At 31.4% G+C, this 20,539-nt stretch overlaps 1 protein-coding gene and 1 long non-coding RNA gene across 4 annotated transcripts; both read right to left on the reverse strand.

The window, feature by feature from the left end:
* Positions 1-6,479: 6,479 nt before the first annotated feature.
* On the reverse strand, positions 6,480-7,967 carry LOC106774527. Its single transcript, XR_001376759.2, has 2 exons — positions 7,791-7,967; positions 6,480-7,429 (listed from the first exon to the last, which is right to left on the reverse strand). It is a non-coding gene; the product is annotated as an uncharacterized LOC106774527 (long non-coding RNA).
* A 6,851-nt stretch (positions 7,968-14,818) lies between these two features.
* LOC106775224 lies at positions 14,819-16,970 on the reverse strand. 3 transcript variants are annotated; one of them, XM_022786941.1, is made up of 5 exons: positions 16,809-16,965; positions 16,630-16,666; positions 16,331-16,433; positions 15,546-15,767; positions 14,819-15,215 (listed from the first exon to the last, which is right to left on the reverse strand). In XM_022786941.1, the coding sequence occupies exons 1-5, from the start codon at positions 16,810-16,812 to the stop codon at positions 14,970-14,972; spliced, it is 612 nt and encodes a 203-aa protein (XP_022642662.1). In that variant the 5' UTR covers positions 16,813-16,965; the 3' UTR covers positions 14,819-14,969. The 3 variants fall into 3 exon arrangements, with proteins under 3 accessions (XP_022642662.1, XP_014517798.1, XP_014517799.1); XM_014662312.2 differs by lacking the exon at positions 16,630-16,666 and having other exon boundaries at positions 16,331-16,629; positions 16,809-16,970; XM_014662313.2 differs by having other exon boundaries at positions 16,331-16,666; positions 16,809-16,963.
* Positions 16,971-20,539: the final 3,569 nt, after the last annotated feature.

Genomic DNA, 20,539 nt, shown 5'->3' on the forward strand with positions numbered 1-20,539 from the left:
TATATATATATATATATATATATATATATATATATATATATATATATATATATATATATATATATATATATATATATATATATTCTTTAACAATTCATCTGTAACTCTCCATGTTACAATAAAGCAAATCTTATTAAACCTTAAAAAAAAGTCTTAATATTAAAATAATACGCAAGTAAATAATGAAAGATTTAGTGAGATATTGATCAAGTAGTCCCCTCAACATTGACTAAAAAAACTCCAATTAATATCAAGGACGAAATAATAGTAATATGCAAAAAAAAATGTATATATATTCTAGCAATTCAATTTACAAAATAACTTCTATTGATGTTAATAAAATAAATCTAAATGACATTAATAAAAAAGTAACCATATGTTTGGTGATGATTTTAATTTGATATTATCTAAAATGTCGATGAATGATCTTTTGTAATGAGTTAACAAACTTATGCTATCTGATTTAGAGTGTTTTTGTATCTATGAATCTTCTATTAAAACATACTTGATGAACAATTCACTTATGACATGAATTAATTTCACAAATATCTTTAAATAATTATATTATTTATTAGTATATATTTCGATCAAGAACTCATGCATCCTTTTCAACAATCATATTTTTTGTATTTAGAAATGGAATGATGGACTAATCATAAAGATAAAATGGAAAAAGAAATAGATAAAGAAGATAATGAAGATGAAAGTGTTAAAAAATATAAATTGTAATAAAGTAAATTATCGAATATAAAACAATAACTCGTAAAGAAAATTAGTGAAAGTAATGACAAAAATTGTACCAACTAAAATTGAATTTGTCATTTTTCTTCTTGTTTAACATTTGAGATTACTTATTTATATATTTTCCTCTTTTCTAACAATTAAACGAAAAAAATAAGAAAAAAAACACATAAAAGAAGTAATTGCCTTAAATCATTCATGCTATAGCTCTACCTATTATTTTCATGTTATGTTTTATAACAATTATTATAGATAACATTTTTTTTTTCAATTTAGCTTATGTGTTTATCTTGATTGTGTTTTTCTCAATGTCTTTATGTCTTGATCATGTTCTATGTTCTTCTAATGTCTTGATCGAATTTTCTTTCAATTTTTATCTCAATCTTATGTATCTCGATCCACTTCTCTTCAAATATTTTTATTCAATTCATCTTTTAACTTTTCGTTTGGATTTTTTAATATCGTCAATACTCGATAATGTTTCAGTTTTACACAATTTCATGAAATCCAAAATCAAAATAAGTTTAGAGAAAAACACAAAGACAATAATCTAAATCTCAAAATATAAAATATATCAAATTCCTACTTTTTTTTGAAGTAAAATTTAAAATATTATAATTTAAAGTAATTGAATTACTTTAATAAAATTCTAAAATTTCAATTTTAACAAAAAAAGTTAGCTAAAAAACATATTTTACCATAACAAATTTCATAAAAAAAAAAAATTATCCTATTAAAATTTCTGATCCAAGCACATTGGAAATCAAACTCCAAATCTACCCCACGATGCCAATATTTTTTGAATAACTTTTTTAATTTCTGTATGTAATTTATTTTTATTTTTGGGCATGCTGCATACTCTCTTTTTTCAAACTTCTTTTTTAATTTAAAAAGTCAAAAAAATTTACGTCTTAAAATTGCTAAGATTCGTGCTTAATAAATGATATTTCACCATGTGATTGTTGTGTCATTCTTCTGCTCCAGGGGATAATATGTCATGGGACTATTGTGCACTGCTTAACGATGATACTAGACCTGAACAAATGGATTACCTAACCCGTTACAGAGTAACTCCATAAGGACCGAGGTTATCTTATGTTGGGCCTAAACAGTTTGAATTGCATTCTAGGCTCTTTCGTTCAACACCCCATAGTTTTTTCTTGCACCTTTGTGTGTATGGAAAAAAAAAATTAAATTATGTATGGATAGAAAATATTATGGACAGTACAATTTATAACTATTTTAGATTACATATTATGAAAATGTATTCTGAATTAAGTAGTCTAAAAATGTATTTTCAATTAAATTACATAATTTGAAAATGCATTTTAGATTGTGTAAGATGTAAATGAAATTTGAATTATGTTCTTTGTAATCTATAAAGGTACCTTGTATTGAGCTATTTAAAATGCATTAATTTATATCGTGAACCTCTCATCATACTTTCGTACCCCATGGAGTTATATGAAGAATTCATGAGAATAGACCAAGGAAGAGACCGAGTTTTATTTAAATTTTGAGGGGTAGTTTCTTCTATACCTCAATATGTTTCTTCCTTCGTCCATGTAGAAGAATTATTTTATTTTTTGGATTATGTGATCTGGAATTAAAAATGACTTTTGGAAGTTAAAGAAGGTTAAATAATTTTAGAATTTACAATTCAAAAGTAATTTAGCTTCCCATTAAATAAACCAGACATCGTGTTTAATTTTTAGACTGTACAATCGTAAAATGAAAATTAACAAAAAAAAAATTATATAGAAGTACATGAAGAAATATTAGGAAATGTAGGAAAAAACTGTCATTTCGAAGATACCCAGGCCTTGCCATGTGAGATGCAACTTCACCAAGTCACCACCTTCTGTACGGTTTGCACAAGCTTATTAATGTTGAGCTCAGTAAGTTCATCATTAACCTTACCCATCTTTCATCACGTTAAAGGGTTTTATATTTTTATCTTTACGGTTTAGAAATTGCAATTTAAAAATATTTAAAAGTGTAATAAACTTGGATAGAAGGTTGAGAGAAGTCCACTCAATCTAAAGGTCAAGAAGAGTGCAACCCCGGCTCAAAGTCAAGTTAAGTCGGATTGAACAAAAAGTTAATCCAACTCGACTCAAACGGAAGGTCAAATTGAGTTTGTTTGGAACGATTGTTGAATCGAGCCAACCTAAGATAAAGGTCAAGTCAATTTGGTTGAATCCAAAGAATAAGTTCGCTCGAAATAAAGTTCAAGACTTGTTGACCTAAGTAAGAAGTCAAGACGAGTTAATATGGATTGGAGGTCAAGTTATGTCAACCCAAGGCAAAGGTCGATATATGAGTTAGCATAGTCTAAAGTTCGAGACGAGATGACATGAGCCAAATGTGGAGACAAGTCAGTCTAGACGGTAAGTAGAAGGAAATCGATTAGGCTAAAGGTTGAGACGAATTTGCACATATTGAAGTTGGAGTCAATTTGGCATAAGCCCAAAGTTAAGACAAGTTGCTGCAATTTGTTTATACTAATTTTACACAAGTCGAAACCAATTCAAGTTGAAGATGAAAAATAGTTAGATCAAAGGTCAAAACATGTCATCATAAATTGAAAGTCAAACTAAAACAACTTAAGTTGAAAGATAGAACGAGTTATTTAAATATTTTTAAAATAAAATTCTACCTTAAAAAAATTTAATTGTTTTATCCAAAACAAGAAAATTGAATTCTAAAATATTTAAATTATTTCATACAAACAAATTATTTAAAAAATGAAGTGGATTTTATTATAATCCATGTATTTCAATATCTTGAAATTGTTGAACTTTTTTGTCCAAACACAAGTAAGAATTTTTTAGTGGAAGGCAACACTACAGTCATAGTCGGACAGTTTAAACACTATGGAGATCACTCGATCGAACTAAAACAGATTAACTCTAAAACCATCATATTTATAAGTTAAATCATGATTAGTTTTGTTTGGATCGTAATTAAGTCGACCTTAATTAAAAATCACAAAAATGTTTATAAATAATGGTTTGGTCACAAAAATGTTTATAAATAATGGTTTAAGATAAAAAGATACATTAGACACAATTATGCATCTATTATCCTTAGAATCTGAATATATTTAATTTTGATATCTAAAAACTTTTAACTAGTACTCATCGTCCAACTTTTGAAGAATATGACTTGGAAGTGTGAACAATTAGATAAAGACCGATAAGTTGAACTAGAATAGTAGAGGAGATCACACCGTTCATAAAGATAACGAAGGAACAAACTTCTGAAAAGTAAGACAATTGGTGCGAGATCGCCAAAATATTTCGAACGTGGAGTTAAGTCTTCTATTCTAACTAATTTAACCTTTAAGGAAGATGATTGTAAAATTAATCTGCTTCCGGGCTAATAATTCAAGGTCGCTAAACAGGTATACTGTACAGCTTCCTTTACTGAGAGGTATAGATATAGGCTCCCCATACTCTAAATATAGAGAGTAGTGTCGAATGTACTAAAACTGAACTGAGACTTTCATGTATAATAAAATCCTTTCAGCCTTAAACGTTACAAAATTGCATGAGTGATGATGCTACAAATGTAATAATTAGTTTGTAGCCAAACTAGTCGCACAACTGAGAATCGTATATGTATGTTAAATTTGGTATAGGTCTCTGATACACAGTGGAAAAGAAGCATTGAATGAAATTATTTATTAATTGAAGCATCTGTTTTTTCCATGAAGACATTATTGAGACGTCACTCCCTTAGTCTGGAAAGGGTGATGAATGGAATGATGTTGAAGAAAAAGTAAGAGGTAATGAAGGAGCCATGTTCGCATGTAACCTAAAGGTGGAAAAAGGCTTGACCAAGATGGGGCCAAGGGTGGTAGTACCTAATGCCAAATCACCTCAAAAGGAATACGTGAAGCATATTATCACTGTAACTTAATTCAAGCTCAGCCTTTATGTTGTCCCTCTCTCAATGCCACAAACTACAAACACAAAAAAGAAAAACAGGGTCCCATTGGTGGGGTGAGGGTAAATAGTTACTAACTCAAACCCTAGGGAAAGGCATTTAACTTTTCAATGTCCATTCATAGACATCATCATTTTGTGCCACAAGTCACCTACCTTTGATCCCTTTTGGGCACATAATATATGTATACAAACCCTTTTTCTTATACCTTTACTGCCTTCTTTACCTTCCACACTTCCATATAATCCATCCCAGTCAAACCTTTCATTCATTCCATCACATTCAATCAACATTTTATCTTCACATTCATTTTCCTCATCTGCCTTTTATGCATGTAGAATGCTTCTTCACTTCCATGTCAGAATTAATACTTCACAAATCTCATTTATTGCTGCATACTGTTTTTCCACTCTACTTCTACTCCCACAGGCCTATATAGAGAAAATTCCCATTTATGTTCAATTTTAAATTATGGTCGCCGTCGCGGCTACGTTTCAATTAGTAAAATCGAGAAAAAAAAAAATAAAGTATAGCAGTGCATAAAAGTTGATGCAGTATATCTGTGATTAAAAACCTGAAAAACCATAATAGATTATTAAAGTCAAGTATTCAGTTGAATTGAATTTGTATGCAAAAAGGTTTCCGTAGTTGATGCGTCACAATTTCTTTCTTTTTTTTTTCTTTCCCTAGACTTGCATAACCATCACACAAATCGTGTCAATACACAAAATTTTATGCATCCGTTTTGGAATATACTGTATGTATACAGAGAAAAATCTTTGTCTACGCTATTAGGTTGGGCTACCACGTGCCGATGATTGATGGAAACAATGTGTTAGGCATCTGAAATGGAATATGGTTAAAAACACATCAATTCCACCCCCACCCTCTTGTTTTTTTTATGATGCCGACATGTTTGATATTTTGCTTTGTAGAAAATGAATTGAAGGAGAAAGAGGTAATTTGAGAGGTATTATTCTTCACTATTTGAGGGTGGTAGGTGTGTGTGGCAGCCCCATCAAAAACATTGGGGTGTGTAATATTCCTTATGGGCTCAGGTTGTATTCTATCCCAAAGTGTTTGTCCTTCCTCTGCCATGTGAAAGGAATGGCTGAAGCACCCTTCCAAATCAAGAGAGCCAAAGGGCAATTGGGTTTTCAGCGTCAAATTTGCTGTCATCTCACTTGCTACGAAAGTTATCACTCTTTCACACTTGGTGGTGTGCTCTGTGTTGTAGATAATTGAACATTTGCATTTCAAATTCCACTAGAAAAAGGAAAAGAGAGAAAAAAAAAAGGACTAGTACTAAACAAGAGAAGGTTGGTTCATTCTTCTGCTTGATATGATTCAAATGGAGGGAGGGAGGGAGTGACTTTAATGGATGGAGAGATGGGGCTCTTGCAGCCTAGCACACATGTAGTGCCAAATTGAGCTTACTCATGACATTTATCTTACTTGTCTTGCATAAAAGAAGAAAACAAATCAACAAGATAGGGAAAGATCAGGGAATTATCTCTCTCTTTCTCTCTCTACTTCATTCTGGGTTTTTGTTTGCTTCTTTCACCATTTACTAATTCAATGCTCTTTGGTTGAAGCTCTATGATTATGTTGGGGGAGGTAAGAAAAACTATAAACAGCAATCTGCTTTATTGTATTGTAGTTATGTATGAGGCTGAGCTCGGATTTTATTTTTAGCCTTTTTTTCAAAAAAGAAAAATGTAAGGCACAAAGCTTCTGAATTTCAGAGAGAGAGAGAGAGAAAGAGATAACTCCAATAATACAGCGGATATTTGTACATTGGAGCAGTCACGAGGGAGACCCTTGCTTAGATCTAAAAGAATATGTATGCAGTTGCATACTTTCTCAGCCAAACAACATATAAAACAACGAAACAGATGTCTGCAACAGCATAAATATTCTGCACACAATGATACAAGCGAAATTGATTGCCTTAACAGAAAATTACACAGAAGGCTTTTGAATTCCTCAGAATACAAGCAACATTGTTTTATTAACTATGGCCAATCTTTACAGCTTACCATACATACCTACCTACCTTAAGGACCACGACCAAGCATGCTAGCTGCTGCACAAAGTACAAGCTACATTCATCTCTCGCAAATAAAATATACCCAGTTGTACTTTTGGAAGCCATGGTCTCCGAATAGCTAGCAGATTTGAAGAACATTATTTGAGGGAGGTTCAAAGGAGAGGTGAGGTAAGATAAGATCCTCAATCATTTTCTTTGAAGCCATGGCATGATATTAGTCATTGCATCTTGGTAGGCCAAAATTGTAACAGCTCAGGAGGGATAGACAAGGAAGGAGAGGATGAGTTGGGTGGCAACGGGGAAAGAAGGAGATCAAACTCTATATCAGTGGATGCTGATATAGGGTCTTCCACAAAAGCAAAAACAAAGAAAACAGATAAGGTGTGAGGTCTTACAAGGTCAAGAAAAGGTCTTACAAGGTCAAGAAGAGTCTAAAGAAAAACAAACAAGTGTGGTAGAAACTAGATGAAGAAGAAAGATGAGAGAAGGTAGTAAAAAGCTCAGATAGGATAGCACCATATTAGAACGAAGCTCCTGCAGCTGCTGCCAGCACTCCAGGAGAATTGTCAGCTCCAATTTCAGAGCCACTAATGGCTTCTTTTTGGTCACACCTCCCAATTCTCAGAGGGTTGACCATGGCCACCTTGCTGCTAGTCACGTGCATGATGAGAAACCCCTTATATGGACCTGCATCATGTATCATGCTCTTATTTAGTGCAGAGAATAATGAAGAAGAATGGCAGGGCCAGAAGCAGGAGCCAGCTTTAGATTAGATAAAAAGTAGCTAAGAGAAAAAAAAAAAAAAAAAGTAAGTATAAAACAATTAAAAGAATACAAGAGAATATCTTCCGTTTACCATAAAGTAAAATAGTTGAGTCAGTCACAGAATAATTATCTTATATAGCGTAAGCTGAGCTAGTACAAAAAAATTACACCTTTAACAGGAATTACACATATTAAAAAGGTTCAAGATAACTGTGCAAGCTAGCTATGACTCTAGGTGATGCAAATTTTATTCTGCAAGTTCAACTCATGCTAACAGTGGTACCTTCAACAAAAAACCCGTCTTTTGGTTTCATCTTTGAGACCCTTTTTTCCTCTCTACACTATTTGAAGAGCGTGAAAGGAGAGAGAAAGAGAAGCACAGAAAAAAGTGAGAGTGAGAGTGAAAGAGAGAGGGAACTTTTTGTTATGGTAAGATGGGAGGGAATGGAGGAAATGCAGAGGTTTATATGGAGAAAAAAAAGGAAAGATGAGTGCATGAGGCGGCCAGTGGGCTTTCCCAATGGACCTGATTGCGACAGGTCCAAGGCCCAGAAAGATCTAAACGGACCTGTGACATCATCAGGGCCCAGTATAAAGGAAAAAAATGTTAAATGTTGGAAATGTAGTTTTCTTTTTGCTTTTCAACAATTTCTGTTTCTGATCAAAGTTATTATCCAATTATGATGCTTTCCATATAAATATTTTTATAAGCAGTGACATTGCTAAAGTAGTAAAGTGGAGAACATTAGACAGTGAATCAGAGCATTTTTCAGTAAATAATAATATAAACTCATAATATTGTTAAAATTATTTTATTGAGTGCAGAAATCCGTACAGAAGGAGGACAAAAGGGTCTTCAGGTTTTGTGTGGGCCATGTGGTGGCTGTAGCTGTGTCCCAGTGTTTGGTCGTGTGGTTTCCCCAAGCTACCATTTTTCTGAGTGCAACTTCATACTCACCATAGCAGACTACCACTTCTATAACCTTTTCAATGTTTCATATTTCTTTAATCACAATTCTCACTCCATCTTCATGTTTCAAATCAATCTCCCTTTTTAAAATTCTTATTTTTTAATGTAACCCATTTAAAAATTATTATATACATAACCATAATTTTTATGAAATTTTAAATATACTTTCTAAATTTCATTAAATTGATTACATACTTTTTTATGTATGATCTGACATTTTATTGTTAGAAGATATATAAACAAAAAAAAAAAAAGATTGTTTTGATGTGTACTATCTTATATAACTGTATTTTGGACAATAGGGTTCTATATGCTAAATTTTAAGATAGTTGCTATACCGTCAATGAATTTTAATATTTATTTATATCCATATCTAAATCATTAATATTTAAATTTTTAATATATCCATCTAGAATTTTGTTTGATATAATACTTTTAAATACGATATCAACATGAAGTATCTAGTTATTCAATACAATAACATAAAAAATATTAAAGAAATGTGTATACATGAAATTTTAGAATCATGAAATTTATAGTTAAATATATTTTTAATCGTATAAAATTAAAATTTGTTTTAGTTACATATTTTACCTAACCATAAAAGGTGGTTGTGATTGATAGAATCCTCTATAGTCACAATGTAGGGTTACACATGGTTGAATTCAATACAGAAAATAAATTTTATAGAAGTGTTAAAATTGAAGCAACATCTTTTAATCATGAAAAATTATAAGTATTATTATTAAACGCTAATCATCCGAAGACCAAGCTTGTATTATTGATAATAACAGTAGCAAAGGAACAAAATGGTTGGTTTTGAATAGGACACATGTGGTGGAGTTCAAAGGTGGGTAGAATGTAATATCCAGTGAGACAGGAACATCAAAATCCTCTAATGATTTCTCATATCGAATATAAGATATTCTGTTTCCTTTTTTAGTTTCGATATCTGTTGGTATTACCACATTTAATATATTTACACAGAATTAAGGAAGTTTAAATATTTTTTTATTTCTTATTTTTTATTTTTTGAAATGTTTTTTAAAGAGAAAATCTAATGTTTCATATTCTAAAATAGATAATCATATAAATGATTTATCCTTAACAATATTATATTTATAGATGATTTTTTTACTATTGATCTTTTAAATTGTCTTTTAACTGAATTAAATTTAAAGTGAGTTTAGTTTACTAACCCTTCATTAAGTAGAGTGTGAACTCTAACAGAATTTGGTTATGGTAGATGTAATGTCAAATCATATAAGATTATGCACCAATTATGTAAGGATTTTAATTAATACATTTCAAAAGTTGTTCTTAGCTTAAATTTTATATTCCACAATTTGTATTTACAAAATTATTTTAACACATTTAACCCACAATTTAGTGCATATTTATATTTAACACATACTTTACTTTGATACTCATATAATACTCATACACATGGTCATACATAATCCACAAATGAATCATTTACATAATTTAAACCAGTTAAGAACAAAGAAGAAAAGAATACATTACAACCTTGACTAATTGCTAGCACACACACTTGTTAAGCGACCACAGGGTCCTCTTGCACAGTGACCCAGATTTGTTGTGCGAATCCACTGACAGTACCCCAGCTTCCAAACCACTCGCTCAACGACCCAGCTCGTTGAACGAATAAAACTACCAATAGTACTAGACCCCAACTTCTCACTTAGCGCCCTAATTCACTAAGCGAAACCTCCAGATAGTGGTTCAAACCCCAATTCACTCGCTCAACGCCCTTGTTCATTGTGCAAATCCTCAAACAGTGTGTCAACCCTCTCAGCCACTCGCTGAGCGAATCCACTCGCTCAATGAGTCTGCATAATTCTGCAGCACAAAACTGTAGAATTATCTCAACCTATCCCAAACTTACCAATTCCAAATATTTTTCCCAAATTCTAATCCCTCTAGATCATGTTATATACCTAATTATACTTAACTAAGTGTGTCTAAACCTTTCTAACCTCACTCTAAAGTGCTTATTAACCAATTCCCACTTCAACACTTACAAATCATCAACCTTTGAACCCAAATCACATTCTACTACTTTTGGCACAGTTTAAGAGGTTCATGGACTCTAACTAGTCCTAAATGACCCACCTAGACTATCTCTAACAACCAAATGAACACCTAACACCCAAAACAGATTTTCATTACTCTACTTCCTCTAAACTAGTTAAAATGAGTGTAAATCACTTCAATTCACTCCCACAACAGATTTCTAATAGTGAAAATATCCAAATACAAATTAACATCATTCCAAATGGTCCAGAAATCTCAACTCATCATTTCAAACTCAAAACAATCAAAACTACACATTTTCCGTCTACTTTTAACATTATTTCAGTGCAACCAGTTCAAGAATCATACAACCACCAAACATGTAGACAATTAATTTATCAATTAAATATACGTTTAATACCTATTTTGGTCCCTAGATTTGTAGGGTTTGTTCAAAGTTGTCCTCCTTTTTTCAAAAGTTCACTAACATCCTACTTTTTCGCAAAAACAGTTTAAGTTAGTCCTTTTTTCTTACGACGTTAAAAAACTAACAGCAGAGATGCTCTACTGGCCAAAATTAAATGATTTGTCCAAGTAGTCCCATTAGTTGGCAAATTCAGCTAATAAGAGACTATTATGTTGCAGTCCCCTTTCCACTCAAGCTTTATCACACTTCTTCATCTTCTTCAATCACATTGTAATCATCTTCATCATCAACCAATCACACTGAAATTCAGTTGTCAAGAAACAAAAAAATTAAAGTGTGGGTAGAAAAACCTCCAGAGGGTGAAAACCTTAGTTCATGAGATTGTTGTTCTTCTGTTTCTTTGATGCTTGAATCAAGTGTCAACGCTAATTGAGAAGAAGAATCTAACGTTTGATGATGAGCATTTTTGGATTTATTGGAGTTGTTGTTCTCTGTTTCATTCTTCTCTGCTGTGAAATCCATAATCCTACGCGGCTTCCCAAACCCTAATCCGCTTTTCCCAAACCATAATCCCCTTTTCCCAAACCCCAATCCCCTTGCACTGGAGTGGTGCTACATCTGCAATATTGGAGATGTGTTCAAGATACCATGACAGTAAAGGGATTTGTCACACCATGGAAAATCAAAAAATCAAATTTGGGAATTATCAACAAAGGGAAGTACCATCATGACTCACTTGAACGTTGTCTGGCAGAAGACTTTCAGATTTGTAGTCAAGTTTCATACTAAAAAGATGGGGCTGTATGAGCATTCAGATATTATGCAGTGGGGTACTGATCGTTTTGGCTCTGACCCTACATACAGTCCTCGATATTATTGTGACATAATTCAACCTAATACTGGTGATGTCTATAATAATGGGCACTACTTCTATAACCACTATGCTACTCAACTTAACCAAACAGAGAATGACGACATCATTGCACGAGCTCTTCAAGAACAATTTTCACGATTAGATATTTGATGTGGGGGATTTTGGCCATATGAACTTCTCCAGTAACTCAAATGGTGTTACCTCAAAGCCAAGAGGCCATGAATGGACCCTGAAGGTTCATCCATTGCGTTACCTTCGTTCCCAAATTGCCAATTGATTTTAACCTAAAACTAATTTCATTTAACCCTAATCTGCGTCATTAAATTTTATTTTAAAATTGACACCTCAATTCTCTTCAGAGTGCCACGTAAGAATAAAACTAGACAACTAATTCCCTTTTCGCCAACGGGACAACTCTGCCGTTAACGTTTTTAACACCGTAAGCAAAAAGGACTTACATAAACCATTTTTACAAAATATAGGACCTAGGTGAACTTTTTAGAAAAAGGAGGACAACTTTGAACATACCCTAAAAACTAGGGACCAAAATAGGTATTAAACCTTAAACATATTATAGCTCCCCTTACCTCAACTAAACTCTACATAACTCATAAAAACCACGATAGTTCGCTTGCACCGTAAAAAATTCTAGAAACACATACAAATCACCAATTGGTTATAGTAAACAACTCTTAAAACCTAAATTGAGCTAGGAATTGAAGAAAAGGAACTCTTGATCCTTGAAAACAGAATTTCTTTACAGGATCAAGAACCCTAAACACCAAAGAAAAGGTTTACCACTCACTGTTTGATTCTACAAATTGACCAGTCGATTTAGTAACCCTCGACGCCAAAATCATCTAGACACTTTCTAATCATTAATCAGATGATTGAAAAGTAAGAAATGTTAAAAAGAAATGAAAAAAAGAAAAAAAAACAATATTTTACAAAAATAAAAAGTATTTAAATAATAAAACGAACTTTAAAAATATTTGTTTATATTATAAAATTATTTTATAATAAAATTACTTAATTTCATTATTTTAATGCATCTATCTATATTAAACTTTAATTTTATATCACCAATTTAAAGTTTTATCACAATTATTATCATTTTATAAATATTATATTCAAAATCTTTGTACCGTATATTTTACTCTCAAAAGTTTTTAAGGAGTTACTCTCCACCTCCCCAAATACTCCCTACACCTCTACATTATTTTTTTAATTCCAAAGATATCCTCATTAATTTAATTTTTATCATTTAATTTTATTTAGCCTTTTTAAAATCCTAAATATCCATGCACCCCTTCACCCCCCTTCACTTTTATCTTAAATATCAGTGAGTGGTTATACCATAACTACAGAGATTGGCCTAGTCTCCATGACCCAGATCCAAAAATTATCACAATCCCAACACAAAAAAAAAAACAACCTTCAACCAAATCCTAACACCACAACCACTACCCCGTCCTTTGGTGGAGTAGTCGTCCTTTTAAAATAAACTAATGTAACACTGTTATTATTATAAATTATTTAAGCTATATTCACATCCAAACAATTATCAATCATTTTTCATGGTATAAAAAATTATTAAAATAATAAAAAAAAAAATACAATACAAAACATAAAGAATCTTACCAAAACGTATAATAAAAAGTAACAATTATAAAAAAAAAATAAACAAATTATAGTTATTATACGTAGAATATATAAATAAATACATAAAAGTAAAATAGCATATCACTTATATGATTCTTTTCAAAAACATAAAAAAAAAATTAAATTATATATGTTTACAAAAATACAATAACCGACGTCATTTTCTAAAATTCTAAAAATCCATTTGTTTAATAAAATATTATGAAAAACTAAAATAAAAATCAGTCTTAAACTGAAAATTCTGAGAACACTTTCTTTAAATATGCTCCAAAATGCGAATGATCCACAAATTCACCGTAAATAAAAATCTACACTCTTATTAAAAAAAAAAAAAAAAAAAAAAAAAAAAAAAAAAAACTACCCAAATATATCCATCCTATCTTCCTTGTAAATACTATCACATATATAACCGAACCTGAATAACCTTAATTAAACCATCAATATCTACTTCAAAGCAATTAACGTATATAAATTAAAGCACTCTACCCTCTTTGATTGAAATATTAAAAAATTCTACTACCAAATAATCAGACACAATATTACTCATTTGTTGCTTCTTGGATTTATTTTCAACAAGATTGTTAACAAAGCTCAAAAAGTGATTTCTTTTCCTTTTTCTTTCTTACTTTCAGATTAGCATTATCTTGAGCAATGGACATGGTTTAGACTATAGCAGCTGCTTCACCATTAAACGAAAGCAAAGAAAATATTTCTCTGCCAAATGGACTGAGATCTATCAAAATAGATGAAATCAAGTAAAATATTTAGAATGTTTAGCAATGAATCTAACAAAGTTTGACCAATTTTACGGTTTCAGAACTACTACCTCAGAATCCTATGGTAATAATTACTACAATGTAGACTGGAGTATTACACAGGCTATCCATTTGACAAATCCTAGACAATGTAGACTGGAGTATTACACAGGCTATCAATTTGACAATCTGCACACTGCAAGAACAAACTTCACAACAGCAACTCTAACAAAAAGAAAAAGAAAAACTTAAAATTACCTTAATAACATTTTATACTCCAGCTTATTGAAAGAAAATTGGATTAAGAGACATTTCATTACTTCCCAAAAATATGCAGACCCAAGCATCCAACTTTTATATTCATCAGTTTTGCAACTGGCTAGCAAGGAGTTTCTTGTAAGTCATGAAGAATTCATTGACCTCTTACTTTGAGAGCAAAATATGAAAGTCTCTAGATCGTTCTTGGTAATCTAGCTATGTTTAGCATCACCCCAGAAAATGGTAATACGAGTTGAAACAGGATGCTCAGTAAATAGGTATGACCAACCTAGTCGCGTATTTCTATAGACGAAAGATGAAAAACCTTATATACACGCAACTGCAATCATTTTATTTACCCTGTTATATTCTGGAATAGTGATAAGTCAGCAACCGAAGAATAATATTGAATGTATACCGAAAAATTATATTGAAAGCACTCTTTGAAAAACAGGTTTATAACAGATACAGAAAAGAAAAAATTATTCATGAGTTGATTTCAAATTATGCCTACTGAGACCTCGGAAGAAATCAGGGTCGAACCAGCATGTGCAGGCTTTCTCCAATCCATTCTTGGCAGCTTCCTTCTTCTCAACGATGTTCTTGTAAAGTTTAACCCATCTGTACATGGCTCGCTTCAATCGAGCACTCTGGCCTCTACCAGAAGCAAACTTGACGCAGTCCCTAGCTAGCTTTATAAGTTCTAAGCCATTGATGACAAAAATATACTGGAAAAAGAAGTAGGGTATTATAAAATGGAACATGGCACAACCATCCTACCAATATTGTTAATCATCTAATCATATCTAAGAAGGTAGTCAAATATCATCACCAATCTTGCATATAAGTATATTTCAAGCTCAACCACCTCATGCATTCTAAATAACTCAGAAAAAGTACACACAAAATTATATTAACAGACACCATTTACCACCGTTATTATCTTAGGAACTTCTTAGGAATGTCGCTTTGGTTTCCTTCATTTTTCACACAATTAAAAAAATCTTAGACTAAATGAATAAGTAGACACGCACAATTCATGCTACGAGAGAACTTACCATTATTACAAAGCAAACGGTTGCTAAAACAACTTGAAGATTTTCGTTTGACATCCCATCTGATCCCCCAGAACTGTCGCCATCTCCGCCACCACCGCCACGGCGTCCTCCAGGAGGTACGTCTCCACTGCCTCCCTTCTGCATTTGCTGTCGTAATATATCCTCTATAGACTGCCCCTTAAATTGTTCGATAGCTTCTTGAAGAGATTTGTTCTGGAAATCCTGATTATGTTTCTAGTATTTAGTAACTAAAGAACAAATCAAATACAAAATACAAAAACCCCATATAATATATATGAAGAGCATACACAGAACGCCAACTCCTCTATTCACACATTGGAACTCCTCGGTTGAAACATGTTGCAAAGGTTCACTCTAGGAAGAAAACTAGAGCTATACAACAAAAAAAAAGTTTTTCAGTCAAAAATTGGCCACACAAAAACATACTGGCCGCTTTTCTCTACCTAAAAAACAAACATATCCATAAACTAAAATCTGTTCATGCATTAATTAAAAACAATTTTTGGAGCAACAAATATCAAAAGGCTTCCACAATTTTTTATCAAAAAGTTATTTTCATTTTATCCATCTAATTTGTATCTTCTATGAATATTTCTGAAGAAGTACAGCTGAACAAACACAGTAACAATAAAAACTCTCACAGGATGCAAGATACTTTTGACATCTTTAGCAATATCAAGTTTTCTGAAGGAGCATCTAACTGGAAAAAAAAAAAAATCAATAACTAGCAATGTAAAAGAAAAAAAAAAAAAGTGTATTCTTACCCCATTATTTTCCATCATTCCTTGTCCACCGGCCAAACATATATGAAGAGGTTGGCGAGATATGAGGACAGGTTGGCATTGAGAGCGAGATAGAGATTTAGGTCTGAGGCAAAGGGAAGTAACATAGAGAGGGTCAAAAGCCACCCGCGATGAACATGCTCCAGAATTAAAATCGCGGCCCAAATGAGACAAGTTGGGGGCATGAACCCCACGAACACGTGGACCAGGACCAACTTTGATGATGTTCATTCTCACCAAACAGAACCAGCACTTCAAAAAAATTCACGCATTACACATACCTGAAAACAAACCTTGTTTTAAGATAGATTATTGAACCTGAAAATAAAAACATGCATGTTCGAATTGAATGAAAAAATATGCTGCTAGCAAGAAATAATCAAGAATTGATTAACAGAATGAAGCATTAGAAGGAAATTGAGAAGGTAATAAATGGATAAAATGAAAAGAAATGACTCACCCATGGAAGGGTTAGACGATGCAATCAAGAAGGATTTGAAATGTGTCTTCTCCCAACTATGGATCAAAAGGTGGATTCTTCTGCAATTTAGCTAGGGCTGTGTTAAGGGCGGTGCCCACAGAGAAGAAAAGAGGGTTCTAGAGTCTTTCGCTTTTGCTCTTGCTCGTGGATGGATTCTTTTTAATATCAAACTCCAGCCGTTGGATTGAATTTTAGTCTAAGGATCTCTCTGCAAAAATAGTTTCTATAGAGGGAGTGGAGAAATTTATGAAATTTTCAGCGTATCTTGGATACATCTGATGGATCATATCAAAAATTGAAAATCAGCAAAGACCAAACATGTTCTAACCCTTAGATCCATCTCACGGTTGAAAAATTAAAAGTTAATTGTTTCATTTTACTAAATATATGTTTGATACCATTATTAGGGGAAAGAAATAGGTAAAATTTAAAAGTAAATATATTTAACAAGATTATTAGAAGAAAGAGATAAGTCAGGTTGAAGTTTTTAGAGAAATTCAAAAGTTATTCAAAAGAAAATATCAAAAATCTATTTTCAAATCAAGGTAAAATAAGTAAATATATAAATAGAATTAGAAAAAATAAAGTGAAATTTATTTTTTAAAACTAGATTGTCAATTTTAATTTACAAATAATTTATGATAGGGTGTATTTATGCTATAAATATACTATAACTTTTATAAATAAATTTTAATTTTTTTTATTTTGATTATAATAATGTGATTTTTAAACTTAATGTTTGATTAGGAAATCAAGATTATGATATTAAACAGTGCTTGTGATCAAGGATAAAAACCATTTAATTTATTATGAAAAGAAAAAATAATACATCAGTGGTCAAATAAGCATATTGATCAATTTTATCAAAAGATTCTGAGAATCAACAGTGTTTTTCTTATTTTATTTACTAGTTTTAATAATTAAGTAAATTTTTTTTAGTGGTAGATAAACTTTCACGTGTCATTCTAAACCATTACGATTTCAACCAAATTCACAAATAAGTCAGATGGAAATATATCGGTATAATCAATTAATCAATATAAATTATGCAAATTATAATAAATAAAGAAATAACGTTCAAATATATAATTTGTTTTGAATTATAATTAGTTTAATTTTTTTTTAAATTGAATTTCTTCACCATTTCGGTTAGAAATAATAATGGAAATTGTGTATGCATTTAAGTTGAATATAAGAAAAAAAATGTTATTAATATAAATAATTGACATTGATGATATTTTCTTTTAATAAATTTGTGAACTACTTCATTTTATTATAAAATTATCAATATAGTTTATATAGTTTATATGAAGGATTTTGTCATGTTTCAAATCAGCCTTATTCCATTTTTTAAGTGTCCCAAAATACGTTAATAAAATAAGATAAATAGATAATCAATGAATTAAGTGAAAAAATTATTTTGGTTGTAAGTTCAAATAGAGTATTCAAATGAACTTTGGATGTGTTCTTAATTTTCTTTTAATATTTTATATTTGTATATTGATATCACTTTTATTATTATCAAATGTTTGAATAAAAGATTTGAGAAAATATTTTGAAAAATTATGGTTTACTGTAAAAAAAAAAGTTCAACTTTTATTTAAAGTTAATGTCATGTATTAATTACTATGTTTTACATTATTAATCTATTTTGTTTCAGTTATTAATCCAACTGAACTAGTTTTACATTATTTATCTATTTTGTTTTTTTTCAAACATTCTTTACTTTTAATTTTTATTATTTTATTATATTATATATCTTATTATTTTAACATATTATGCTAATCATTTTTTTATTATATTATATTATATTATATATAATAATTTATATTATGTTAACTGTATAATGTAAAATTATTATACACTATTTTGTATAATAATATATAATTACAATACATGGAGCTTTCTGCTTTGGGCATTTTCAAAGCAGATTGTAATGCTTTCTTAATCCCATTTTCTTCTAATTGACTTTTGCAGCGATTCTCCATTCCTCCTCGCTGCGGCGATTATGGCTTCTGTTGCGAGCCAAAACCGTTTGTTCAGATCAAGACGACAGCCGCTGCACCGGAGTTACCACTCCAGCATCCAAAGCTGGCTCGAAGCAGCAAGCACCTTTCCGGCAACCATGCAGCTCCTCCAAACCTGCCCAATCGAACTTTACAAAATCTCGTCTAGAAGACTAATGTTTCGGTAGTGTTGTTTTGCATTTGTTTTATTTTGGCTTGAAATTTCTTATTGCGGTGTATATTTTGACAACTTGATGCAGAGCATTTTTTGGATTCAATTAAGTTCTTCTATTGATTCTAATTTCATTCATCGAATTGGTTAGTGATGGTTTTGGATTGACTTTTGGCAAGATCCAAATGTCTTTAGTGTCACAAGTGAAAATTCTAATTTTGTAATTTTATTATTATTATTTTTTAATTATTTTCATTTTCTAAATATAAACAATCCCTTTTTTTATTATCTTTTTCTTAATTTTCATTCTGTTGTCTAACTGAAAAAATCCATAAAAATTTGCACCGCTGATGCACTATCATGTAATTATTTAACAAAAATAAAATCACACGGCCTCCTTGACATATTAGTTTGTATACTAATTGCACAACTGAGAATTGTTTACTGATGTCAAATTTGTTATAGGTCCTGCGTTACAAAGTGTCTCAGTTGCTGGAATGATGCTGAGAACAAAGTTTCAACCATCTGTTTTTTTGTTGATGTTATCCCCTTAGTCTCCAAAAGGGTCATGGAATGATGCTGAAAAAAAAGTAAGAGGTAATGAAGGAGCCATGTTCGCATGTAAGCTAAAGGTGGAAAAAGGCTTGACCAAGATGGGGCCAAGGGTGGTAGTACCTAATGCCAAATCACCTCAAAAGGAATACGTGAAGCATATTGTCACTGTAACGTAATTCAAGCTCAGCCTTTACGTTGTCGCTCTCTCATTCCCACAAAAATGAAAAACAGGGCCCCATTGGTAGGGTGAGGATAAATAGTTACTAACTCAAGCCTTAGGGAAAGGCATTTAACTTTTCAATGTCCATTCATAGACATCATCATTTTGTGTCACAAGTCACCTACCTTTGATCCCTTTTGGGCACATAAAATATGTATACAAACCCTTTTTCTTATACCTTTACTGTCTTCTTTACCTTCCACACTTTCATATAAATCCATCCCAGTCAAACCTTTCATTGATTCCGTCGGATTCAATCAAGATTTTATCTTTACATTCATTTTCTTCGTCTGCCTTTCATGCAAGTATAATGCCTCTTCAGTTCTATATCAAAATTTATAGTTCACAAATCTCATTTATTGCTGTATACTATTTTTCCACTCTACTTCTACACCCTACAGACCTATATAGAGAAAATTCCTATTTATGCCCTATTTTAAATTATGGTCGCAGTTGCGGCTATGTTTTAATTAGTAAAATCGAAAAAAAAAAGTATAAAAAGAAGTACATAAAAGTTGATGTAGTACATCTGTAATTAAAAACCTGAAAAACCAGAATAGATTATTAAAGTCAAAGTATGCAGGTGAATTGGATTTGTAGGCAAAAGGTTTCCGTAGTTGATGTGTCACAATTTCTTTCTTTCTTTCCCTAGACTTGCATAACCATCACACACATCGTATCAATACACAAAATTTTATGCATCCGTTTTGGAATATACTGCATACAGTATGTATACAGAGAAAAATCTTTGTCTACT

This window comes from Vigna radiata, chromosome 10 (assembly GCF_000741045.1).
Source record: "Vigna radiata var. radiata cultivar VC1973A chromosome 10, Vradiata_ver6, whole genome shotgun sequence".
Taxonomy (NCBI): Eukaryota; Viridiplantae; Streptophyta; class Magnoliopsida; order Fabales; family Fabaceae; genus Vigna; species Vigna radiata.